Below are 26892 nucleotides of genomic sequence, written 5' to 3'. Positions count from 1 at the left end.
TGTTAAGTTTGACATGAACATTTGATTTGCTCTGTCTTTTTGTTTGTTTGTTTCATATTCAAAGTTTTGATAGTCTTCTATAATGTGAATGCCCTTTTATTCACATGCATATTAACCCACCATGTACGGCAGTGCTCTGGCTGCAGCCGTAGAGAAGATGTACTGATGTGCTAACTTGACTACCTGTTTTCAGCTGACAGCTGTCAATCTTGTCAATAATGAGCAAAAAATGTTCCATCTGCTCATGTAAATTACTACCAAAAAAAGCTATAGTTCCATCATGTCATCTTTCAACTTCCCTTCTGTGACCAGAGGATTGCTCCTAATGGGGAAGAGGGCTTGCTAGACTATAGAGCATAGTGCAAAACAAAATCATTGCTTTATCCTTTGCCTGTTTCTTGTTTTCCATGGCTCTGCATGGTGTCTTGGAGAAATGGTGGCTTTCACTGTCTCGTTTTATTGCTGCCTCACCTGCTGCATTTGTGTACTGGATGGCCCAGTGAAGTCTTCAAATCAGCATGAATATTTATGGCATGTTGATTGGTCAACTGCATGGCTGTCCCATTCGGGGGGGGGAGCTGGCTTAGTCCTCTGAGGCCCAGGGCAAGTGTACCCATCGGTCCCCCACCTCACCACTCTGCACAGGCCTGACAGCACCCATAGTCTGGCAAAAAGAAGCAGGTAAACTGAGGGTCACAACATCATCAACATTTTAAACAATACATCTGCAGAGAAACTGAAAGCTGTGCTGGCCTTTCATGAACTTGCACAGGGGGACAGAAGAGGCTAGACCCACATAAATGCCTGTGGGGATTTCTGCCCCACAGCAAGAACCCTTTTACCCTAAGTTCACTAGTGGTGGGGGTTGGGAGGTACCCCTCTCCACAGACTACTTTCAGGTATCCAAGATATTTTTCCTTACACAAGTTAATGACAGGATTCCTATCTCATTAACCTGAGAGAATTAAATAACTGAGGGGAAATCTACCTTCCCCATGGCCCAGTTACACCAAGAGTTCCCGGAAAGGGTGGGCTTCTGGCCCCACCCCCAGCCATTTACAAGGACCCAGCATTTCATGCTCAATAAGGACTCGCTTTGGGCTATATTGGCTGAGGTGGAGGAGCTGTGCTGCCAAAAAGAACAAGATCACAATCATACTCATTTCTCCCAACAATCTCTCTGAAAAGTGAGGTTTTGTGGGGAAGGGTTTCCCAATGAAGCACAGATGGAGGTGTGCATTGAGAAATAGCATTAAAAATGTTATGAACGATCAAAAGCACTAAAAATAGCAATAAAAGTGTTTGGGTGGTTCACATGGAAATCTATAGCTCATGAGCGATAATCTCAGTTGTTGTTTTTTTAAGTCCTCCTATAAGTGGTCTGAGAAATCATGGAATTAAGGGCAAAAGTGGTGGCATTGCTAGACATGTGGTCATGTGAAACATGAGGAAGCAAGAAGCAGAAATATCTGGGTGGTAATGTGGATTGGACCATACTATTGATGATGTGCAAAACCTGCACAAACCAAGCTGAGCCTGATCCATCCATTCCTAACTTGCTATTTCCCACCTGCCTTTATGTTTGACTTTTTCTCCATCCTATCCAGGCTGAGCTTTAAATATTCACCCCTGTACAACTCACTCACACACTCACTCACACAGACACAGGCATTTCACGGGGGCCACATTCTAACACACTAGGCGATGCCCTTAATGCCCAGTTTGCATCACACCCCTGATGTTTTAACTACAAATGCTTGAGTCCATGTCCTGAGTTTGTAAGCTGATTCTCTGGTGATAACTCGTCACCCCCAATTCCTTCTGGCTACTATCCTTCTATGCAATGCACTTATCCCTTTCCAAAGCAATCTCACTAGGAATTCTTAAAAGCAACAGGAGGAAAACATTTAAATATGCTCACGATTGGAAGATACTATGCACATTAGTACAATCAAGAACAAAACTTTTTAGCTTGGTTATCCTTGAGCTAGCTGTTCCACTGTTTGGGTTGGAGCCCCTTTGCAATTTATGAAGAAATTATTATTGCTTTAATACTGAGGAGAAGGCTCAATGAGTCATGAAAGTGCATACTTGACTTAAATGAGAAGTTGGCTGAAGAAAGCAGGTGTGTGCACAGATTTTCATTTACTAAAATGTTCCAGAGGCAGAAGAACTTTATTTTAATATTGGGTTGAAATGAGAACTGCAGAGTCTCTAATGCATGGATGGAAAGATTCTTCAGAATAACTGTAACAGCTCTGGTGTCTCTTGATTAAAATGTCATTTAATTTTCCACAGCTGTACTCCTGACATTATCATAGACAACCCTGACATTTCCCTGCAGCTACAGCAGAAGAAGAGGCTAAACACCAATGGAGATATTTCCTTTCCCCGCATCAGAACCAATAGAATACCATTATAAACTACCCCAATATTTTTCTTCACAACAGTGTTTTACGATCATTATACTTTGGAACACAGTCCCTAAATAGGAATCACATTCATTCCATTTGTATACTCTCCTGAAACATGTTGCCAGTATTTTTTTAAATCAAAACTCTTAGGGTTTTCTTCAAAATTTATCAGAGTAATGCAAAATTCACTTTAGCAGCAACCCATATAGAAATGGATGGATGTGTGAGTATCTATGTTTAACCATATGCTTGCCTCCAAAAACTCCCATTGCATATGTGTATGGAAGTGTAATTACCCTGATTTGTAAGGCATTGCACCTGAGCAATTCACCATACTATCAGAGCTGATGCATGAAATTTCTTAAAGCACCCTACATGTAGTCACCAAAAGATGTTTACTTTCCCCACTGATTCAGTGTTTATGTTGGATTTGTTATAAGGACCTTGTGCATCTGCCATGCAGTGATGGTGAGCTATACAAGCAGGACCAAGACATATTGGCAGAACTGGCACAAACAAGAAAGAAGGCGGAGCAGCATAAGGCAGAAGCAAAGCAGCTGAGCATTCGGATTGAAGATCTAAGAAGAAAATTAAAAGAGGCAGAAAGCAAGGTATGTAGATTGTAATTGTTATCAGATACACATTAAGTATGCAGATGAATGACAATGCATTTCAAATCATTTATATGTTATCACGGTTACTAGAGAAATGGGCCATGGTTTGACCAATTTTATTTCCCTTCTCCACACCTGTACCTTCTCTCATCGCTTTGTTTTTTTTTTTAAAAAAAGATTTTTTATTGCGTTTCTTTTCATAGGTTAACAAATTTGTTTACATGGCAACGTACAAGAAACATTTTTTTATATATGTATATGAAGAAAAATAAACAAAGAAAAAATATTAAGAAACTTTCCTTAACGTCCTTCAACAGTTCACTTTTGGACCTCCTCACATCCTCTCAGCATTGCATTCATTGTTCTAGCCAGTTCAGCAATTTGTTATCTTGTTTCCCATCTTATTATACCTTTATGTATATTATGTTACCAATTTCAAAAGTTTGTAATTTAATTTTAAGACTCTTAATAAACATAATATTTTGTTTCAAATATGTCTCGTTTTTTTCCATCAATGCTTACTTTATCATTTGCTTAAAATAAATTGCAGAAGCATAATGTTTCTTAATCGTGCGCTATCTTAACATTCAAACAACTTATAATGTTTTTGCAAATAGTCCTTAAATTTTTTCCAGTCCTCCTCCATTGTTTCTTCGCTCAGATCTCGGATTCTGCCAGTCATTTCTGCCAACTCCATGTAGTCCATCAACTGCGTCTGCCAGTCCTCCAGTGTGGGTAAATCTGGTGTTTTCCAGAACTTAGCGATGAGAATCCTAGCTGCTGTGGTTGCATACATAAACAAGGTTCTGTCCTTCTTTGGCACCTTCCGGTCCACCATGCCCAGGAGAAAGGCCTCTGGTTTCTTAGAAAAGGTATATCTAAATACCTTTTTCAGCTCATTATGTATCATTTCCCAAAAGGCCTTTACTTTCGGGCAGGTCCACCAGAGGTGAAAGAATGTCCCTTCTGCCTCCTTGCATTTCCAACACTTATTATCAGAAAGATGATATATTTTAGCCAGCTTGACTGGAGTCATGTACCACCGGTATACCATTTTCATAATGTTCTCTTTCAAGGCACTACATGCCGTGAATTTCATACCGGTGTTCCATAACCTTTCCCAGTCCTCAGACATAATGTTGTGTCCTACATCCTGTGCCCATTTAATCATGGCAGATTTAACTGTCTCATCCTGTGTGTTCCATTTAAGCAGCAAGTCATACATCCTCGAGAGTACCTTAGTCCTTGGTTCTAGTAACTCCGTCTCCAGTTTCGATTTCTCCAACTGGAAACCCACTTTTTTATCCATTTTGAATACCTCTTGAATTTGAGCATAATGTAACCAATCTCGCACCTTACCTTTTAGTTTGTCCTGGCTTTGGAGCTTCCAATTATCTCCAACTCTTTCAATCAATTCCCAATATTTTGGCCAATAGGCCTCCATATTGGGCCTTTTTTTAGAAATCTTAGCTTCCACAGGTGATAACCACCTCGGGGTCTTACTTTCTAATAGATCCTTATACTTCATCCAGACGGCAAAAATTGATTTTCTGACAATATGGTTTTTAAACAGTTTGTGAATCTTCGCCTTGTCATACCACAAATATGCATGCCAACCATACACATTGTCAAACCCTTCCAGATCTAGGACATCGGTGTTTTCCAACAGAAACCAATCCTTCAACCAGCAGAAGGCTGCAGCTTCGTAGTACAACCTTAAATCCGGCAGGGCAAATCCCCCTCTGTCTTTTGAGTCGGTTAGTATTTTAAATTTTATTCGGGGCTTTTTGCCCTGCCAGACAAACTTAGAGATATCCTTCTGCCATTTTCCAAAGCATTCCATTCTGTCCACGACCTGAAGGGTTTGAAATAAGAATAACATTTTTGGCAAAACACACATCTTTATAGCTGCGATTCGGCCTGACAAGGTAAGTTTCAATCTTGACCATATATCCAAGTCTTTTTTGATTTCCAACCAACATTTTTCATAGTTATCTTTGAAAAGATTTAGATTTTTAGTGGACAAAGATACTCCCAGGTATTTCACTTTTTTAACCACACTTAACTCTGTCTCTTTCTGATACCCCTCTATCTCTGTAGGTGTCAGATTTTTAACCAAAACCTTAGTTTTTTGTTTGTTTAACTTAAATCCCGCCACCCGACCAAACTCCAGGATAAGTTCCAAAACTCTTTTTGTGCTAGATTCTGGCTCCTGTAATGTCAAGACTAAGTCATCTGCGAAAGCTTTCAGTTTATATTGTTTCGCTCCGACCACTATACCTTGCACCAACTGGTCCTCCCTAATCATATTCAGCAATACCTCCAGTACAGAAATAAATAGCAGAGGGGATAGAGGGCACCCCTGTCGTGTCCCTTTTTCAATTCGAAGTTCCTCCGATACCACATTGTTCACTATCAATTTAGCTTTTTGTTCTGCATAAATTGCTTCTAATCCATTTTCAAACCCCCGTCCCACTCCCATCCCTTTCAAGTTCTTCTTCATAAACATCCAAGAAATGTTGTCAAATGCTTTCTCCGCATCAATAAAGATTAAGGCAGCCCTTGTGTTTCTAATTCTCAACAGCTCCAATATATCAATAATGTTCCTGGTATTGTCCGACATATGTCTACCAGGGAGAAAGCCTGCTTGGTCCTTGTGAATTACTTCATTTAATACATTTTTAAGTCTACTTGCTAAAATGTCTGCAAAAATTTTGTAATCCACATTCAGGAGTGAGATGGGACGGTAGTTCTTAAGCTGAGTCTTTTCCCTTTCTGACTTAGGAATCAATGTGATAAATGCTTCTTTCCACGTTTCCGGTGCCTTCCTCCCCTCCATGATCTGGTTACAAACCTCCAACAACGGTTGTATCAAGAAATCCTTCAAAGTTTTATAATATTTGGAGGTGAGCCCGTCCGGGCCTGGAGATTTGCCCAGCTGCATGTTTTGGATGGCACCTTCAATTTCCTGTTGAGTTATTTTACTGTTAAGAATTGATCTTTTATCTTGACTTATTTTAGGTAGTCCATTTGTTTCCAGAAATTGGTCCATTTCCGATTCTTTCTGAGGCCCCTGTGCGTAGAGCTCTTTGAAATATCTGTGGAAACACTTTCTTATTTCTTCTGGTTTCTGAACTATTTTTCCTTGAATCTCCAAATTTGTAACCGTGTTTAACTTTTGTCTTTTTTTCAATTGCCAAGCCAGCAACTTTCCACATTTATTTGCTGATTCAAACGATCTCTGCTTCATTTGTTTGATTTTCCACTCAATCTCTTGGTTGATCAGTTTCGAATATTGTGCTTGATAAAATTTGATCTCTCTTAGCACCTCTTTTGACTTTGGTTTGATTCTCAGCTTTTTCTCTCCTTCACTTATTTTCTCTAAAATTTTTTCTTTTTTTCCATTCCAATATTTTCTTTTTATCGAATTCTGTTGAATCAGAAACCCTCTCATTACAGCTTTACTTGCGTCCCAGATTGTTCTTTTCTCCACCGTAGTGTTCAAATTTATTTCAAAGTAGTCCTTTAGTGTTTTTTGGGCCTTCTTCACAATCTCTTGATCTCTTAACAAGGTGTCATTCATTCTCCATCTGAAGGATCCAGTTGGAAAAAGTCTCAGTTCCATTTTTAAGGCATTATGGTCGGAGCAGGTTTTTGGGCAGATTTCCACTTTTCTCGTTTTCGGAGCCAGCCCTCTAGATATCCAAATTTGGTCGATTCGTGTCCATGACAAGTGGGCCTCAGAATAGAAGGTTCCTTCTTTACCCAAGGGGTTCCTTGTCCTCCAGATGTCAATCAAGTCCATATTGTCTGTCATTTCAAAAAAGGTTTTAGGGAGTCTGCCGTCTGTTGTTAAGTTTTGATTTTGGGATTTGTCCATATTTGTAGACACCACCCCATTCATATCTCCCATCACAATGATATTAGCATAGTCCAAATAGTCCAACATTGTCTCATGCAGCTTCTTGTAGAATTCTGATTTTCCATCATTTGGCGCATAAACTCCTAGTATCAAAATCTTTTCCCCTTGTGTTTGGATTTCAATTGCGAGAATTCTTCCATGGTCATCTTTGAATAAAAATTTTGGCGACAGGTTCTCCTTTGCATAAATTACAACACCTCTTTTTTTAACTTTGTCTGATGAGATAAATTCTTGGCCAAGTCTTTTATTGATTAATACTTTCCTGTGGAGCCTAGTCACATGTGTTTCTTGCAGACATATTACATCCAATTGTTCTTTTTTTAGGATATGAAATATCCTTCTCCTTTTTTCCGGAGAATTCCCGCCATTTATGTTCCAACTAAGTAGCTGTAGAGACATCCTGTTCTATTTAAAATGTTCTTAAGATGGGGTGTCTTCCTTTTTCTCAGATCCCGAGGGTGTAGGCGTTGGCCCACTTCCGGGCAGTATTGGTGCTGGTAAACCTGGAAGCCAATCTGCTCCTTTTTGGAGATCTTCTCCGTGGTCGTGAAGGAACTTTTGGTTATCTTCAGGTGTTCTTATTTTAACCTTCCTTTCTTTGTAGGTGAAGGATAATCCCTGTGGAAACTCCCACCTATAGGGAATTGCGTTGTGTCTCAGCAATTTTGCTAATTCTGTGTAGGTGGCTCTAAGGTCCAGCAGTTGCCTCGGGATATCTCTGTAAATTTCCACCCTTTTGTCTTGTATTTCAATTGCTTTTTTGAAATGAAGGCCTAGGATCTTGTCTCTCTCTTCCTTTGTTCTTAAAATTATCAAACAGTCTCTGGATCTGTCTTTCCTTACCAGTCTTCCCAGTCTATATGCCGAGACTATCCTGAAATCTGTATCTTCCTTTAAACCCCAGAACTTCGAGAATTCCTGTGTTAAGTATCCAATCAAGTCTCCTTGCTCGAGTTCCGGGATGCCTCTCAATTTGATGTTGCTCTCGCGGTTTTTCAGTTCCACCATTGACAGATAGACTTGTTGTTCACCCACCTGTTTGTGCAGGGGCCTAACTTCTCCTTTTATTTCTTCAACCTCTTTTTGTAAAACTCCCACTTTCTGGATTGCTTCTCCAGCTAATTCCCGATTTTCCGCTGTTGCTCCTTGCAATTTCTCTATGGCTTGCGTGTGCTGGGAAACTTGGTCAGTCAATTTTTGAATCGAGGAAGTTGCTTTATCTATCTTCACAGACTGGTCGTCCACCTTCTGGTTTAGACTTGATAATTGCTCCAATATTTGTTTTAATAGTGTATCTGACCCACCTGCTGCCATATCTTCCTCAGTGGACTTCTCAGTTGTTTCCCCTTGTTCTCTATGGGTCACCAGTACAGCTGGAACCGACGAACGGCGTCCTTGGGTCAACGTTGTTTGTACGAATTGTCTTCTTTCCTTTTCTTTTTCCTTAGCCTCTTTAGTTTCCTTTGCTTTAGATGCTCTTGTTCTCCCTGCACCACTCATTACACATCTGTCAATGTTCAAGGTCAAATTGTCTATTGTTCCATGGGAAAGGCAAATTCAGAAATAAACAACCAGTGAGATGGAATTCAAAACAAAAGTCAGTTCCCAGGATTTTATAATCCAAAAGCCCTGTAGGGGGAGTACCACCAGGTTTCAAAGACAAAGAAGGAAGTAATCCGCCATTAAAGTTCCAAATTGTTTCAAAACAGTAGATTCATTAGTCCAAAAGTCCCTTCATAAACTCAAAGTTTCCCAAAGCACCTTTTATAGATCAACAAAGTTTCATGAAAGGTGCTTGTAACAGTATCCCATTCAGTCTTTTCTGCTCAAATATAACAGTTACGTTTCAGCAAAGTTTTGCAACTGTTTCCGCAGTTTGACACAGTCCCTCTCTCTGGCAGCCCGACAATCTGGCTCTTTAAAAAAACAGCCCAAAGGAGAAAAAAGATAGGAGGAAAGTCACCATTTACTACTTCTTTCAGTCAATGTCCATTTCCACCTTCAGCTCAGTAAAATAAGCAGATCTTATAGCACGAAAAAGTTTAAGCTTCCCACAGTCCCGATTCAAACGCTTCCGTTTTTAAAAGCTTTGCTTTGATCTTGTCAGCAATGTCGGAAGACGGACTTCCCTTTTCTCGTCTCCCGCTTTCAGCCAAATTTACCGAATTTCTTCTGCCAAATTTTAAACCCCTTTACTCACGGGTATGTTGCTTGCAGTTTAGCGTTGATTTTAGGAAGAAGGATCAGCGCTCATCTGTAACAGCCGCGCGGCTTCGCTTCCGCGGAAAGAGCGATGAACTCACAGCACCGCTACCCCTCCTTCACTCCGGGTCTCCTTACGGGGTCCCTTCTGTGTTTTCGGAGCAGCTTCTGGTGCCCGCCGAGTCCCACGGCCACGGGCTCCCTCTACCCGTGGTTTATCTTGATGGGTCGTCGCTATGCCGCAGCGAACGACCCTTTTCCGCGGAGCCCCTCTTCAGAGCTCGAAGAGGACCGCCATTACAGTTTCGCGCCGCCCCCGGAAGCCATCGCTTTGCGTCCTAAGGTCTGCTTCAGAAATGCTCTGGATTTGTAAAATTAATTTCTTGCATATAAACTGGTTGTCCAAAAATTAATCTGAACTCCCCTGCAAAATGTGACAGCAATCTTAAAGTTCTTTACACGTTAACTTTTCCCCTTCCCAGAAGAAAATAATTTTAGACCACAATGAATTTTTGTCCCCAACCAGGCCAAATAATATTTCAGTTTGAAAAATCTCTGTTACTTTTAATGAATAAATACCATTATCAGCTATAAGATGCTCATTCTATTCTATTGAACTGTGGCGTGTCAGTTTCATAAAGTGCGACTTCTATGAGGAATGGTCTTATGGATGGTTTTCAGAAACTTTTGAGCTGGGGTCCTCATGCAGGGGGTTGTTAGTTACAGTGGTGCCTCGCAAGACGAAATTAATTCGTTCCGCAAGTTTTTTCTTCTTGCGAGTTTTTCGTCTTGCGAAGCATGGTTTCCCATAGGAATGCACTGAAAATCAATCAATGCGTTCCTATGGAGACCGTCCGGGGACAGAGGGGAAGCGCTGCTCTGTCCCCTCTTTTGAAGCAAGGGGCGGAGAGGAGAAGATCGCTTCTCCCCCTTGCCACCCTTGGTTCAAAAGGGGTCCGGGGAGAGAGGGGAAGGCACTGCGCCTTCCCCTCTGTCCCCGGAGCTTGCAGGGCTGGCAACGGGGAGAAGCGATCTTCTCCCCGCCGCCCCATGCTTCAAAAGAGGTCCGGGGACAGCGGGGAAGACGCGCTGCACTTCCCGCTATCCCCGGAGCTTGCAGGGCAAGCTTCGTTTTGCGAAGCAAGCCCATAGGGAAATTCGTCTTGCGAAGCAACTCGAAAACGAAAAAACCTTTCGTTTAGCGAGTTTTTCGTCTCGCGAGGCGTTCGTCTTGCAGGGCACCACTGTAGTTAGTTTCGCCTTTAATAGCTTATGTGTTACCACCTTCTGCCAGTGAGGCAGCTATAGAAGCATGAAGCCATGCTAGGAAAAGTGGCAATCTCCACAGGGCCTCCCTTGTGATGACACACCCACAAACCCCTATTAGTAAAAAATAAAATAAAAAATTAAGTGTATTTCCATGGAGCTCATCAAAAAGTGACAGCAAAAATCACTCTGAAGTGAAAATGGTTTTCAGTGCCCACCCTTAGAAGAGGAGTTCTCTGCTAAATCTTGTCGCGGTGTCCTTGCAAAGGGATGACTGGACCAACCAGAACCAGCTTCTGTAATTCACTCACTTGCAAGTACAAAATTGCTTCAGGGCCTCTCTGTAGTTTGAAACTTGGCATGCTTCAGAACTTGCTTGTAAAAAAAAATTAACAACTCATTTAAGGTTCATTAATTCAGCTCTGTTGGCCTGTGGGCATGGTGCACATCTTCACTTAAATTGGTTTTCACAAGAAAAGGAAAAAAAGGGCTAATCATTTATGGTCAAGCTAGCTAGGCCTTATGGTCCCAAAGCCTGAAAGATCTATAAAACTAATACCAAGAGCAATATAGACAATAATTAGAAAACACTTGATTTTTTTAAAAAAATATTCCGGTTAGATATGACAGTAAATTACAGTGCAATTTTATATCTAGATCCATTAAAAATGTATATGTTTGGTAAATTGCATGAGCTTCTTATTACTATGAAATAAAACACCTACTGACAAGTGACTTCCTTGAAAATGTCAAAAGCATAATTACTTCCCCCTTGCTTATAGGTGGGTCGGGGGAGAAAGAAGGCTAGGTGCTTTCAATGCATCATTTAATTGTAATAAGACTTTCTTTTTAGGTTGAAGGGACATTTTTCTTAAGAGAAGTCTCAGGTTTCCCATTGTTCCGGCTATAATATACTCAGGACTGCTCAGTCAGGACTGCAGCACACGGAACTGTCTGCAGGATTGTTCCCTACATCTTGGATTAAGCCAGTTTAAGCCACTAGTTTACCAACTCACTTAAATTTGTTCACTGTAGAATTAAAGTTCTGATAGTGTGGGCATATCCAATGACTGGCCAAAAAGTGAAAGACTGGTGTTTATTCTAGACTTAGGGAGAAGTCAGATGCTACTTTCTTAGAATTTAGAAAACTGGAAGCAATTCTGCAGCAGTCAGCATTTTAAAGATAATATATTGATTGTTTTTTTATAGTAGAAAGTACATTAATATGTCTTTGGATGATGCACAAAACTGAGGTCCTGACCACTCTTAATTATTAAGTCCCATGGCATTAGGGGTTCAAGCAAATTCTGGCCAAATTCCATCCATCGATTTTGGGGGTTGTGCTATGTTAATTGAGGGCAGAATCTGGCTTAATTTCAGATGGGATAATTTAATTCTGCCTAACTTAATTTCCTATGCTGCTTTTATACTGTCAGTGTCATTTTATACCATTTATACTAAAATTTGATTTATTCTGCTCCTTAAACAAGTCAAGTTATCCATCGTGGACTTTGTATTGACTCACAGTGTGCAAGTGGTGCTTGCACAGCCCACTTTCCAGAACCTTCTGGAGCGTTTGGTGCCCACAGTGCTCTTTCTTATTCACCTGACAAGGATCTTTTGAGGTGAAACATCTCAGTCAAGGGGTGGACTTGGTGCATTTTCCACTTATGGTACTTCACCTTTATCCATTGTGGAACAAAGAGCTGCGTCTTCTCTTTTCTGAGCAAGAGTGAAAATCACAATTCAGTTGTGTTCTTTCTCATCGTGAGGCAATATTCAGCTGTTGATTGATTCAAGTAGTGGGACATCTTAAGAAAGTGTGAAGAGTGTGGGGCGAAGATGCCCAGTTTGATGATGCCACCACGGCCCAACTTGCTATAGATTTAGGGACACATACAGTTTGCCAAAAGTTTACTAAGCAAGCTAGGGTGGAGACAAAATCCAGGTTTTAAAGTTCTTCTCTTATGTCCTTCTCTAAAACTGCTAAGGTGCTGTAAAGCCATAAGGTTTAGTAACTAAGGTGAGGGTCAAATACATAGTGATAGACAGGCAGATATTTAATGGACAGAGCAATCTGCAGGAGGGAGTTTGGATAAGATGTGGAGGTGACTCTCTGCCCAGCTCTGCTCAGCTGTGTGGAATCTACTGCCAGCATATGCTCCTGAAGTGGAGTATTTCATATTGTTCCCCAGATAGCAAGAAATGAATAACCAAATAGCAAATATAACCATATAGACCAAATGCAATATAATAAGTTTTGATCCTAACTTCCACTTAGGGCTGTCAGTACCATAAAGTCACTTTCACAGTTCCTTGGACAGCTACTCCTGTTCCCTGCTTGTGAGTTTCACTATTTTTCAGTGGTGGAGGCTGCTCTATTTGTCCCTTCTTTTTCTTTTTCTCATTTGTCTTCCTGATTGCCTTCTCCACTCTTCTGCTTCCCCTTGCCTTCCTCCAAAATCACTCTTCTTCCCTCTGCTGCTCTCTTTTGTCTCTCTCCTCAACCTGATGTGCTTCACTCTTTTGCTTTCTCTTCTGCTTCTCCAACAACATACCTCTCATTCTCCTTCCATCTCTACACAGCTGGCATTCCAGGGCCCATAGGTCTTGGATCAATCTCTTAGGGAGACTCTGCTGTTTCAATTCTGACTTTGAGTCAAAATCAGCCAGGCCTACTTTCCTGCATTTGAAGGTATTTCCCAGGGTCAATTCAGCAGCACTACAACTCTGCCTCCCACCCACAATGAGCAGGCATTACAGTTTGTTAGATTTTGGGAAGCTTTGAGATCACAAGGTGCACAGATCTTTCCCTTCAGATAGATGCCCCCAACCTCCATAAAGCCCAATAAGGAGGTGCCTAAGAAATCCCCAATGTGTGGGGATCTGAGCAAGCTTTCTAAGCTGGCCAAAACAAAGGCAAGTATGAAGGCTGTTCATCAGCATTGACTCCTGAAGCAAGACCTGGTCCTGGTGATCATGATTATTCTATCTAAGGCTAAACATCCTTTAGCTCCTGGCAGAACAAACATCCATATTAGAAAGGTTCCAGCAGAAGTTGTCAATAATTCCATGGGAACCACTTTTCTACCAACAATAGTTGGATAGTTTTGGTTTCATTGCTGTTGTCTTTCCTCATTCTTGGAAGTGGAATGAGAAATTAAAGAGAAGGTATTCAATGATGAAAACAGTTCATGCAACTTTCTTCTCAATGAAGGAGAGTGGGGGACTCATTCAAGTGGATAAGGGTTCAGTATCTATCTGTCTATCATCTATCTATCATCTATCTATCTATCTATCTATCTATCATCTATCTATCTATCTATCTATAATTTTCAATTATAACAAAAAAGAAAAAAATTCAATTATAACAAAAAAGATTTCTGAAATATCAATCAACAGTAATTCTGACATTTTGAATCTCAACTTCTTCCCCTCTCTTTCTGCAGTTCCTTAAAATTGTTTTCATCTCTCCCTGCATATCCCAAATTGTCTCAATCTTTTCAGATAGATAGATAGATAGATAGATAGATAAGAAACTGCAGGTTTTTACAGTAGTCCTGCTAATTTCTTGATCTGTTTGCAATTTGTTTGTAAATATTCCAGAAACCATTTCCATTTCTTAATAAAAAGTTTGTTATCAGTATTTCTTATTCTTTCGGTAAGTTTCACCATTTCTGCATATTCCATTAATTTCTGCAGCTATTCTCCTCTCTCCGGAGCTTTTTCTTCTTTCCTTATGGGTCCACTATAAATTCCCTTGTGAGATGGAAATATTGCGGAAAACTCTCTCTCCCTCCGGCCCATGATCCTCTGTTGTGTAATCTGGGTCTCCAAGACATGTATTTCCACATAAGCATCAGATAAAATACTGCCCCTTTCTCAGATTTATATACATAGAAAAGCATTTTTGATTCAAAGTTCTCTCAGTCAGACTCTTCATAGCCTCAAGGATCTTTATTAAGCATGCAATTCTAAGAATCACCCATCTCTGGGAATAGAACAGAGAATTTTTGATGATTTTCAATCAACCTGGCACATCACCAATTATTTCTGCTTAGCACATCTCTCATGTGTGGATACCTTTCTGGATTCAACATATGCCTGAACCACAGGAGCACTCCAACGTTATTAAGAACCTACTGCCCACACTCATATGCAATATGCCCACATTGTTCAGAAACTCCTGGGCATTCTTGCACCCTTGTTATGTCCCTGTTGTGCCATCCATTCAAGATAAGGCTCTTCAGATTCTTCTTCTACTGCTCTTCCTTCTACAGGTTATCTATTCCATCCCATGTTGGATGGAGCATCTTTACCTTTTCAGATCCATTAGCATTCCTCTCCCCGTACTATGAAGTGTTACCATGCTAAAGTACTGAAGTTTTAGAGATATTAACCATTTATATCTCTTAGATTCACAGCAAAATCTTAACTGTACAGGATATCTCATGAATCACCACAAGGTTACTGCATGGCAGACGTAGTAATCTTTCATGGGCTTACTCTGCCAACTTTTAACCTTTCATTTATTGTTAAATTCATATGTGCGTACATGAGGACAGTTTAGCAGATTCCTCACAGCAACGTTTCTGTACCTGATGCAGCTGAAATGAACAATTCTTTTTAAATTTATAAATCACACCTAATGGTCCTTTTTCCTTGACAAACTATGAAGCCCAAATGCACAGCAGGCACGTCTAGGAAATTAATCACTTTCACAGCTTTTGACGTGAATCCTTATTTCTGCTCAAATATTTAATTGTGCTTCTTTAAAAATGTTGTGAGGCCAGGATACATTTGTGATTGAGCTATCTTTCCTAGGATGCTTTAGTTTAAAATTTGCAAGGGTGTGTGTGTGTGTGTCCATTTAAATATAATATGCACAAATGCATAAGTAAATAAATAAAAGCAGGATTTAAGCCAGTCTCATTTAGATACAGCTTCTTGCAAATTCTCTCAATAACCTCAGAGATTTGGGAGGTCACAAACAGGATAGGTAGCATGCCGGTTGGCAGTTCTCTTAATTGCTCCACTTTGCAGAGCTTTATTCTCTCAACTCCTTTAGTGTGACTGAGCCATCTGGCTGGGAAATGTTTTATTATTTCTTAGGGACTCCACTAACAATGCCATTTTTAAAAAAGCTTCTGTGACTGTAAACTTGTTAAAATTGCAGCTAATGAGATGCATTGCAGGTTTGCTGTTCTATCCCTCCAAAAAATAAACCCAGTAATATGGAATAAAACACAATAATATGGAATAAAACACAGGAAGGTTTTACTATTCATGATAGCCCACAAGTCCTGTTTAAAAGTAAGGGCATTCTCTGTCATATACCTATCCAAACCATGATATCATCTGAAGGAGATCCAGTCCAGGAGCCTTCAACATGTGAAGTGAGGCAGCTGTGCACCAGGGAAGTGGCCTTCTTTGTGTTGGTATCCCGGTTGTAGAATTCCCTCCCCGATAGGTTCCCCTAACACCTTCCTTATATTCTTTATTTCTTTATATATTTTTATTCTTTACTTATCTGTCATCAGACAAACAATTCCAGCATGGGGTACATCAAACATAAAATTAAATTAAAGTACATCCATTTCAGTTTCTTTAAAACACTTTAAAGACTTTTTTCTCCTTCCGAGGTCTTTTACAGAACCTGTGATATATTTTTTTTTGAACCATTGCTTATGTGCTGTGTATTAATTTTTTTTAAGCTATCTGATTTTATTCTGCTCTCTGCTGGAAATCTTTAGGTCACAAGTTGCTATTTTATTATATGATTCTTTTATGTTATTGTGTGTTAATATTTTGTGTTTGTGAGCCATCCAGAGGACAATGCTATTGAGTGGCCTTATGTAAGAGTAGTTGTTGTTATTTAAAAGTCACTAGAAACAGTTTATTTTCTTTGAGCTGTGTAGAGATGGTAGTTTTTCAGAGATTTGGCAATATAGAATCGTTATAGTCTTTGGTCCACTGTGTTGTTCTTGCATTTGCTTTCTCAGTAACATCTGTAGTCAAACAGGCCCACAGTTTTTGAATGCTATCAAAACCAGGAAGACCTGTTTGAGCACAGACTTTATCACAACGTAAGAAATAATGCAGGCAATAATGGCACTATCATGTCATGTTAGGGGGTGTATTATGTGTCCATAGTCTTAAATGGTATGGAATCTAAATGGTATGGAATCTAGTGGGCTAGTTAATGTGAATCAGTCAACTATTGTGCTGCTCATCACTTTAAATCCTTCATCTGGAGGAAATTGTCTTTTGTTCTGTTTTCCAATTCTTCAAAGCATCCAAAAGGAAGGGAGCCTTTGGTTCTGGAACCATTTTCCCTCAATAGGAAATACATGAAGCACAGGGCACACACATTCCACACACACACACAAATGAGATATAGGGTATACTCATAACAGAGTGCAATTTATGGAATTTACTTCTCCAGTGTATTGCATTACAGTGAAGCCAGCATCACTTGTGTAGGGTTGCCATACATCTGGAATTTCCCAGACATATCCAGAATACTGCAGTCGGCTGCAGTGTCTGGGTGGAAATCGGCTAAATATTGCGGGGGGGGGGGATCAACAACTTTTCTGTCTAGATTTTCGCTGTTTGAAATATGGCGACTTGCACTTGTGATCTGTTAAGCTCAATATGCCATATTAGCCATGTATGGTGGTTTATCAAATACTTCACTATACCACCTTCCTGGGACTGCAAAATCATGGGGATTGCTAGCCATCTGCTGGTTGGGCATCCTGAGTGATGCAGACCTGAATTAGTTATAGTCATCCATTATGCTCTCTCTCTCAAGCCTCAAACTGCTTTCCATCTGCTGGCAATCGCAAGCTTCTTTTTTGCAAGGAACCATGCCTTAGCAATTTCATCAGATTTCAAGACTATCCCAGGATAAGAGCACAAAGAAAATGGATAAATAACAACACAATTCCTCTCAGAAGTTAATCATGCTGCATTCAAGTGGGGTTAGGACTGTAGCCTAAATGTCAAAGATGGGTCTCAACTTTCCGTGTCGTTAAAGAGTCAGACCTGTATCGGTTGTCATTGAAAACAGCATCCTGATATACTGTGGGAGTGCCTTCGCCTCTAGCATGCATGCTCAGCTGCACCCTGAACATGAAGGGTGCTCAGAAATGTTTAGTTATGGGTCCTGTGCTGTGCAAGATGCCATAAGGGGACACATGCTGTGGCAGCCCCTTAAAAAATGTGCATGGTAGAATATTAGTGCTTGTTATAAATGATTTACCATTATTAGATTTCATTCCAGATTTTCAGTTGTCAATTCCTAATAGGGCTTTTAAATCATAGTGAGACTTCATTGCTTTTCCAATGATTTGCCTAGCATTTTATTGGAAGCAGTATGCAAATTCCATCGAGTAATCTAGAATATTTATCCTGGCTGCGTGTGGTACAATTTCCTTGTTTCTTAGGGCTCATATATATTTCAACTAAATATGGCAAATCATACTGGAAAGGATGTCTTCCACTTTTTTCACACAAAAAAGTGCATTGATATAGGCATCAAAATCTTACTATATTTCACTGTATTTCAGTTGTAATTGTTTGTGTCAATTTGGATTTATTTATTTTTTGGCATGGTTTATTGCTGTTGGTCATGGCAACAGAGCGGTTGGCATAACTTGATAGAAAAAGAGACCTCCATTATGAATTATCTTGACCCTGCTACTAGTCTTTATAATGTGACCTGAAAGGCATGCATAAATACCCTGACCTCCTAATACTTAATGTAAAGACTAACACACAAATTCTGTGTTACCAGCAAAGTTTAATTATCACACATAAGAAAGAATTGGGTTTCACATAAACAATAGTATCTTCCTCTGAAAGTAAACTCATGATTCAGGAAACATTCAGACAACCAGTTAGCCATTTCTCACTGGGGTCATGTCTTCTCAAATTCAAACTCTGTGAAATAAACAGAATTATAAGCAGAGAGAAACTTGTGGGAAATAAACAAAGGTAGAAAGGAATAAAACCCATTCATCCAGAAAGACCCCTTCCTGCTCCACAGAGAATAGTTGGCTCCCAATAGTACTTTAAACTCTAGATTTTCAATGGTTGGGTAGCTCCTAAGCTCCAGTCTTTGCTTCTCTCAAGGGTCAGAAAGATGCAATAGGTGACTGAAGGAACAGAATCAGTTGAAGCTGCTGTGCAGCAGCCCTTCTTATGATCCATATGTATATTTTTTATTGTAAATATGTGTATACCACCTAACAACTAAAGTTCCCTAGGTGGCTTTCAATCCATGAATACTCTGCCCCACCCCAATCTACGCCTGTTCACTGAAGACTTCAGCAAAGCTGTGTATGCAGCTATACAGCTGTACCGTAAATATGAATAGATCAAAGGGCAGGGGCCAGCACTTGGTTAATAGTTCAATGAATGTCATAGATGGCGGGGCAGAGCAGAGCTTTTCACCACGATACCACTCTCCTTATTTGTGTTGATTGAACATGTGGCTCATAATGTATGAAGATGGATTTAATAACACATCCAACATCCCTCAAGATTTAGTTTCTCTTTGCATGATCCTCTCGTAATTAGCCATGCCCTTTGAAACGAAAGTTGATGTTGTGACTACGTTTGTCTCCAGAGGCGCATTTGATGAGATTTTGGTGGATTATCTCAATAAAACCCAAGTGCTTGCCTTTAAATGCTGAATTTATTCTAATAAACCTAATGGCATGTTCTTGGCAGTGATGGATGTTCTGTACACTAGACTGTAAAAGGCCAGGGAAAAAATCTCACTGTGTCATGGCAATATAAACATTTTCATTATATAATAAAATCCAACAGATGCTTTTCCCTTTCCAAAACCAATGTGTCTTGAGTTAGCAAAATTCAGCAAGCCACCTCCAAAATGTTTTTATGAAGATTTAAGTCTCCTTCATTGCATATCTCTCTCTCTCTCTCTCTCTCTCTCTCTCTCTCTCTCTCTCTCTCTCTCTCTCTCTCTCTCTCTTTCTCTCTCTCTTGTTTCAGGATAAAACAGGTGTTCTATAAAAGAACTATCTTGTGCTTACAAAATCCTGTTTAGGATTCTATAACTATTGTTTGGCTTGACCATAAAACAGCACAGCTAAAGCAGACACAGCTGGTCATTAATAACTTACAAAAACTACACATCCACGAGGCCTCCACTGTCATCACTCTGTAATAATTTTACAGCATCAGTGCAATAAATGCTTCATTATTACGCTTCCTCCCTCTGCCAGAGTTTTCTCGTTTGAGTTGGAGAAAGCACGTAGGCATGTTAGTAATCAAATTATTTCCAGCAGTAATATTATTATCAGATTTCATGCACAAAGGGCTACTGTAGAGGCCAGAGGCAATCTTTGGCTTGGGCTTCCTAAACAACTTTCCATTACAAGGCAGCTAGGGGAACAGACCCTCTAAGTGCCGCTTTTTTCCAGGGATGTTGCTGATTTAGAGAAGCCATCCCAGTTTCTAATTTTTCCTTAGGATGCCCCTATTTTCATTGGAGAAATGTTGGAGGGTATGGAGCTACCCAACACCCAAGCCGTCTGAAGGCAATCCTGTATAGTGAAGTTTTTAAAATGTTTAGTGTTTTATTATGTTTTTATATATGTTGGAAGCTGCCCAGAGTGGTTGAGGCAACCCAGTAAAATGTGTGGAGTATAAATAGAAAAATTATCGTTATGGAATGGAATGTCCCTATTTTCATCAAATAAATGTTGGAGGGTATCAGGGGACCCTGCTAGCAGTCAGGTTCAAGAGTTTTAAGGGTGGGTGTATAAAGGGTGTGTGTGTGTGATGAGGGATGAAGAAGTGTGTGAATGAAGGGATATAGATGTGCATGTAGCACTGCCTTATATTCAAGCCAATTCAAATAGCCCAGTACCACCTCCTTTGAGTAGCAGTGGTTCTCTGAAGTCTCAGGCAATGGCATTACTACCTGAGATTCAGTAACCCACAATGCCAGAGATAGATCTTGGGAACCTTATATATGTCAGGCATCTGCCACAGGGTTATATGTGCATGGAAAGTCACAGAAGGCAAGGGAGATGGGGCAGATGTGAGAAGTGGCTAATATTTGCAGCCTCACATGCTAACCCCCAAAACTTGTTCAATTTTCTCTGTTTTAACAATCATCCTCAATGTTTTCATATATACATACCAACGCACACGAAAATGCATGACTTGCTTACTAAATAAAAGTTGCAGATATACAAGTTTTCCAAAGTTCCTTGTTCAGTCATTAACTTTTCCTCCACCCCCAGCTATGCCGCAGCTTACACTGCAAAGCAGCTTGATATGACTGCACATACGTGATTAGGTAACTTTGACAGATTTTCCCTAGACTGTTAGGTTTCATAATGCATTCTTATGGTCCTCATCATTTGCTGCAATGTACAGATGGTGAAAGCAGAAGTATTTCCAACAAACAAATCACAAGTGAGTGTCGATTGCTTAGCAAAGGTAGGCAATTAAGATGGCCCAAAAATATTGCAGCCCAAAATAACTTCAGCATCATTTTCCCCTGGTAACAAGCATATGGAGTCTAAGCTGGTATTACAGTGTGCATCGCTGTAGTCAGTTTTACCAAATGTATACTGAGCAGTAAAAGCAACCTTGGTACATTTAAGATATGCAATAGTGGTGGTGCAAGACATTTTAGTACTTCATGGAGTAAAAAGTATTAGACTATATAGGCTCTCATCTTTAAAAACTCACTTGTTTATAAGTAAGATATTGATTGTGTTTTTTAGCAAAATGCCATGCACCTTCTTCATTATTTAAAACCAGAGCTGCAAGAACATGATGGCTTATTGAGGAGCAAGTCAGAGTATTGACCCACCTTCTGAACACTGTCTATACTTATCATGAGCAGCTGTCCAGGATTTTAGACAGGATTTTCTCCCAGCCCTATCTGGAGATACCAGGGATTGAAACTGAGAAAGGAATTCAGCTAAGTTACAGTCCCTTAGTAGTGTATTAGTTGTGCAAGAAAAGGTCCAAGAAGCCAGTGTCGTTTTTGTGGTGGGTTGCACAACAGATCGTATGCCTTCCAACATTTCAGCTTTGGATCCGGGACATGGGCGCAAGTCAAATTGCTGGGGATGGAAGCAGTGGAGAGAAGGAGCAGTGTTGGCCCAGTGCTACCAGGTCATAACTCCAATTCTGGCTCAGGCTCGAGCCAGAGGTCGAAGTGGCAAAGAGGAAAAATGGCGGCCATTCTGCGCCTCTCCTCCTCTGGGCTCTGGCACATGAGGGGGCAGTGGAGGCCATAACTTCCTCATTGCCAGCCTGGGGTGGGTGGGGAGCCGCTGTTGAACAGTTGAGGGCAGAGAGCACCCTGAGCCCCTTTGCTTCCTGTTCCCTCTGTGGTGGCGGCCACTCACGCCCCTGCTGCCCACGAGACCCACCCCTTTTCTGTGCACTGCCACCACTTTTTCGCTGAGTTTGCAGTTCCCCAGGGCCTTGTGTTCTGTGCACTCCAGCAGTGCTGGGGCTGGGCAAGGTGAAGCAGACGGCTGTCCTCGCTTCGTCACTCCACCATCCCATCCCATCAACGTTTCTCTGCTCCCCGCCATGCACTCTGATTGGAGGAGAGTCCAGCTACTTCCAGCAGCCACTGAGGCCACCTCCTTTCATTGCAAAAAGAAGAACAGAAAGTTGCACTCCTCAGCGGCAGCTGCCCAAGGGAGGACACATGGATCCCAGGACATTCCGGAGTCCAATCGGAGAGCAGGATGACTTATTTAAATCCATGATGTTCCGCTCAAACTGGGACAGTTGCTTGATATGAGATTGTTATAGCCCTAATGCTTCCTCTTGCTCAACCTGTTGCACAACAAGCTTCCTCTCGTGCAACTGTTGCACTGGATTTCATATCATGCAACCATTATTCTTGTCCTTGCACTAACACAACAGTGCTAGTGCTGTTGGTCAGAGAACGCTGAATCTGGTCCTGGGTATGTTTTGCATGCCATGTGTGTGCTCTACCACTGGGAAGGGGACCCATATCCAAAGAAAAGTAGTTTAGAAAGAGTCCTTCAAAAAGATAATTTCCGTTTGGCCCAAGTATATCAACTCAAGCTGCCTTCCTAATGACGCACAGTACTTTTGCAATGCAATGCATGGTAATCACTAACTGTACTATTTGAAAGAGAAAGGTAATGTACAGGATCAAAACAATGATTTTGGAGCCTACTGTGAACCCATTATATTGAGATAATGACCCTGCCATTCAACAATAACGGAAATGAAACTGTGATTATGCTCTTATGGACAATGTTATCCTATGCATATGGACTGGGAAAGTAGTGATGATAAATATGAATATATTAGACTAGATCAAGTGTGCAAAAAATGAACAAAGGATGGAATTTCAGAGGAAAGATCTGGGGTGCAAACACTTTAGTTAACAAGGTAAGAATTAATTATATCAGGAATAGCTAGATCACAAAATATGTGTACTTTGTTTCTGAAACATTAAAGCATCAGTGCTAAATAATGACTAGTTAGTGAGAGAACCATTTATAATCCTTATTCAAGCCTTAAGAAACACTTGAAAGTTTAGTAATCAGTATCCATGTTATCCTCTTATTCCCAGTTTAAAGGGGGGAAGAAATGTCTCAGATGTAATGTCTTGGAAGATTCAACAATCCCCTTTAATTTTTTTGTATGATTCTATTTTTAATGTCCAGATTGTGTCCATTCACTTATTTGCACAGAGGTTGTCTGCTTTGTCTGCCTTGTATAAACTGCTGAAAAGCATATCAGAAGAACATATCAGAAAATATGCAAGTAAACAAACCATTGCAATTGTGTTACCTTTTATTAGATCCTGTAATAGAGTTTCCAGATCCTGAGTGGGATCCAAAGGTCACTCTCTGCTAGCAGAATTCCTGCGCAAGACTGTAGAGAGACTGACCAGATGTTACATTGAGAAGCCAAGTTTCAAGTGGGAGATAACTTTTCTTTATAGGTGTGTGGGTGGGTGTGAAAGAGAGGGGGGGGGAGCCTTAGCTACCTCCCCAGCCTGTGCTGGTAAGCAAGGACGATATCATTGCTTATCCATTGTTTAGTATTAAAGAAGGTTGACAAAAATCATAAATAAGTTACTCTTTTGCCATTTGAGAGTTTGCTTCATGAGCCTGTTGCTGTTCTGACATATCTCAGCAAGGTCAGCAAGTGGGTTGCATATCTCCCTAGGCATTTTATCTCACTTCAGAAAGGACACAGACCATAAATCATCCTGAAAACCTTGCCTTCTCATTTTTCCCTTTAGGGTGCTGTTCTGCCAACTGCCCTGACATTTGTATAATAACCAAGCATTTATTTATTTTTTGGAAGTGATCCCTGGAGTGTTAGTCTTCCTTCAACTCAGGGTCATGGCAGAAAAAAAGGGAAAGGAAAGAGAAAGTGCTGGTTTTATTTATTTATTTATATTTTTGCATATGCAAATGTGGTTCAGACAGTGAACGGTTATGCAGGGGACATAAATATTCTACCAAGAGTGAGGTCAATAGGAGATGAATCTGCACAAACTCCTTCAATTAAGTTGTCGCTGTGGCTCAAGTGGTTATTTTTTGCAGCATATATTTTCATAACTCTAAAATTATAGTTATCTAAATAAGCTAACAGCAGAATGAACTGTCCACTCCAGTGCAAAGCATAATGTGGGTTTTTGCTTCAGAAGCAGAGACTCTGCTTCATACTTTATTTTTTCCAGTGTGCACGTTCTAGTTCAAAGTAAAGAGCCAAGAATGATTTCATCACATAGACATTATTTTGTTCCTTCTCTTTCATTAACAGAAACCTTCAGAGACAGGAAAGGAGAGAAGTTTTACCCACAATCCATCTTCTCATTGAACTGATAATTCCTCCTTACAACACCAAAGCTGGTGGGTTCGCAACACTTTCCCCAAACCACCTGTCCTCCTTCTCCCTCGTCACCTTCTCATCTTGCCGTGATGACATTATCTGTTCTACTGCCCAGTCAAAAAAATAAACCCAAAATGAGACAGAATGGAGAACAACAGAGGAGCGAAATTGCATCACAGGACTGCTATACCTTCAAACACATTACCTCTGGCGTCTTCTTAAAGGACAAGTGAAGGAGTGGTGGAATGGGAGCATCTCTCTCTCTCTCTCTCTCTCTCTCTCTCTCTCTCTCACACACACACACACACACACACACACACACACACAGCCCATTCTGGTCCTTAGAGTGAGTAGGCTGCTGTTTCCTCTGCAGTAAGTCAGTGACAGGGGATGTGTGGCCCTCCAGATGTTGATGGACTACAACTCATCCCAGACTGCTGGCCGCCATGCTGGCTGGGGCTGATGGGAGTTGGAGTCCAAATAATCTGGTGAGCCGTCGATTCCCCATACCTACAGTAAATTAATGTGGAGGGCAACAGGGGGCACTGCTGAATATCAGTCTTTTCCTAGAATGTAGTATTTTCTCCATAAACCAGCTAACGACAAGTTTGCAAAATAAAGTGTGAACATCAGCACCCATGGTCTTCCACAGCAGATAGATGAAAACATCCATGCATTTTATCACCACTGCCAGTTGATATGTACATTTGCATCACAAAAATCTAAGAAGCATACAAAAGAGAAAGAAAAAAGGGAAGGTTCAAGAATTTACAAAAGTTCATTATTTTAATGCAAATATGTTCATTATTTTATTATATTTAAGAGTGGCCATTTTTTATAATCTTGTTCAAAAAGGAAATATGAATACAATTATTCTGGGTAACCTCAGAACCGGACATCATTAAAAGGTCACTATTCCACCTCATTGCTAAAGTATTGACACGTTTAATGACAAAATGCCCCCAATTTTTATTGCTTGAGCTGTCTCATACTGAAATGTAGGAAAATATTCTTTGGCCTGCTGCCCAAGTCCTTCATGCAACAAAAAGAATTAAAATAAAAATTAGATGTAATGAAGTCTTGTGAATGAACTTTGAGATTGTATATTAAATTTTAATTACTTTTTTTCTGAAATGTAACCAAATAATTCAGAATTAATGTTGCAGTGAGGTATCACTTACCTTAACCTCACCCAAGGGGGCAATTGGAATATGTACGAAATGTTACCAACATGGTTAATGTACACCTTTTGTCGTCTTGATTATTTCTTTGTATTTTCATAGACAGATGTTCTCTGTATCTTGAGAGGTAACATTTTTGTAAAGTAAGAATAATCATTTTTGCCATTATCATACATCAGCCAAATTAACAGTAAAATCTTATGCATGTCTACCTAGAAGTAATTTCCATTGTGGTCAGTGAAATCCCAGACTGTGATGAGATTGAAGCAACTTTTCTTTTAAATATATATTTTGTATAAAAGCTTTAAAAACTTTATATCAATATTAAAGAGCTAATTGTGTACTCTTTGCTTCCACACCTATGGCATAATGTAACTGGAATGGAGCCCCTAAAATATTCAAAAGTGATTTGTAAGTGGAGCTGGAAGTGTTAGTTTTCCTGAGGATATATTAGACTTTTGTGAAGCTGCAAATACATGAAAATAAATATTTTGGTAGCCATATTAGTAGTTCCTTTATATGTTTGTGTTATTTTGTTCACTCTGTCTTGTAAACCTGCTGTGCGGTTAGGCTGAAAAATGTGCATCTACTAATTTATAACATCTGTCAAGATATTGTATTTCTTCCCCCCCCCCCTTTCCTTCTTGACTAAGTGTTTGTTCCAAAGGTGCCTTTCCACTCCTGGAAAGAGTCTTCCATTCACAAAAAGTCAGGTTTTAGACCCAAAGCCCTGCCAATCTCTCAATGGACTTGATCCTCAGACCCTTCCAGCAAAATAGAAAGAAGAATCGGCCACATCTTTCAGCCACTTCAGTCCCACAGTAGGCTTGCCCATCGATGAATGATGTTCTGCAACTTCTTGGGAACTGCTCTAGAACCTTCCTCATAGTGCTATGTCAACAAAGTGTCACTGAAGAAATTGTCTTTCTTGTTTTCCCAGTTTAAGTAAACCTTGTAAGCTCTTATTTGAAATGACAGAAAAGCAGTCAATGTTGGAAGATTATTTTCTTAAAAATTGTTAGAAGCAACCACAATAACAAAAGTTTGAAGAATAAAGGATGTTGCGTGGAACCTTTGCTATTATAGAGGCCATAGGCATTATCTAATCAAGAGGCTTAATGTGGGGGTGGGGAAGAGAAACAGTCTTCAGACTTATTTTAGGGTTCAAAGATCTGTCAAAGATCACTTTATTGAAAAGCAATATATTGCTTGAGAGAAAAATTCAACAGAGTGTCTCGCTGCTAGGCTGATTCCCCTGATCAAACAGGTTTCATGCAAGTTATAGTACTGCCTGGTCCGTTTAAGCAGCTATAGATAAGGAATTTAGTCAGGCTGTTACTCAGCTTATCATCTTCAACTAACCTTGTGGTTTTCTTCCTTCAGTTACATTCCAAGAATTTGCT

The 26892-nt window shown here is 40.2% G+C and overlaps 1 protein-coding gene across 1 annotated transcript in view; it reads left to right on the top strand.

Annotated features, from left to right (window-relative positions):
• The window catches only part of CCDC102B (coiled-coil domain containing 102B), a 604790-nt gene extending 578798 nt beyond the window's left edge, over window positions 1-25992 (top strand). Inside the window, exons 9-10 of the mRNA XM_081205635.1 lie at window positions 2855-3025; window positions 24240-25992. Of these exons, the coding sequence (XP_081061761.1) occupies window positions 2855-3025; window positions 24240-24296 (228 nt within the window). The 3' untranslated portion in view covers window positions 24297-25992. The remainder of the gene's footprint in view (window positions 1-2854; window positions 3026-24239) is intronic.
• The last annotated feature ends 900 nt before the right edge of the window (window positions 25993-26892 follow it).

Source organism: Podarcis bocagei (assembly GCF_964188305.1).
Source record: "Podarcis bocagei genome assembly, chromosome: 8".
NCBI lineage: Eukaryota > Metazoa > Chordata > Lepidosauria > Squamata > Lacertidae > Podarcis > Podarcis bocagei.
Note: the sequence above shows the minus strand (reverse complement) of the source record. Positions and strands in the feature narration are given on the sequence as shown.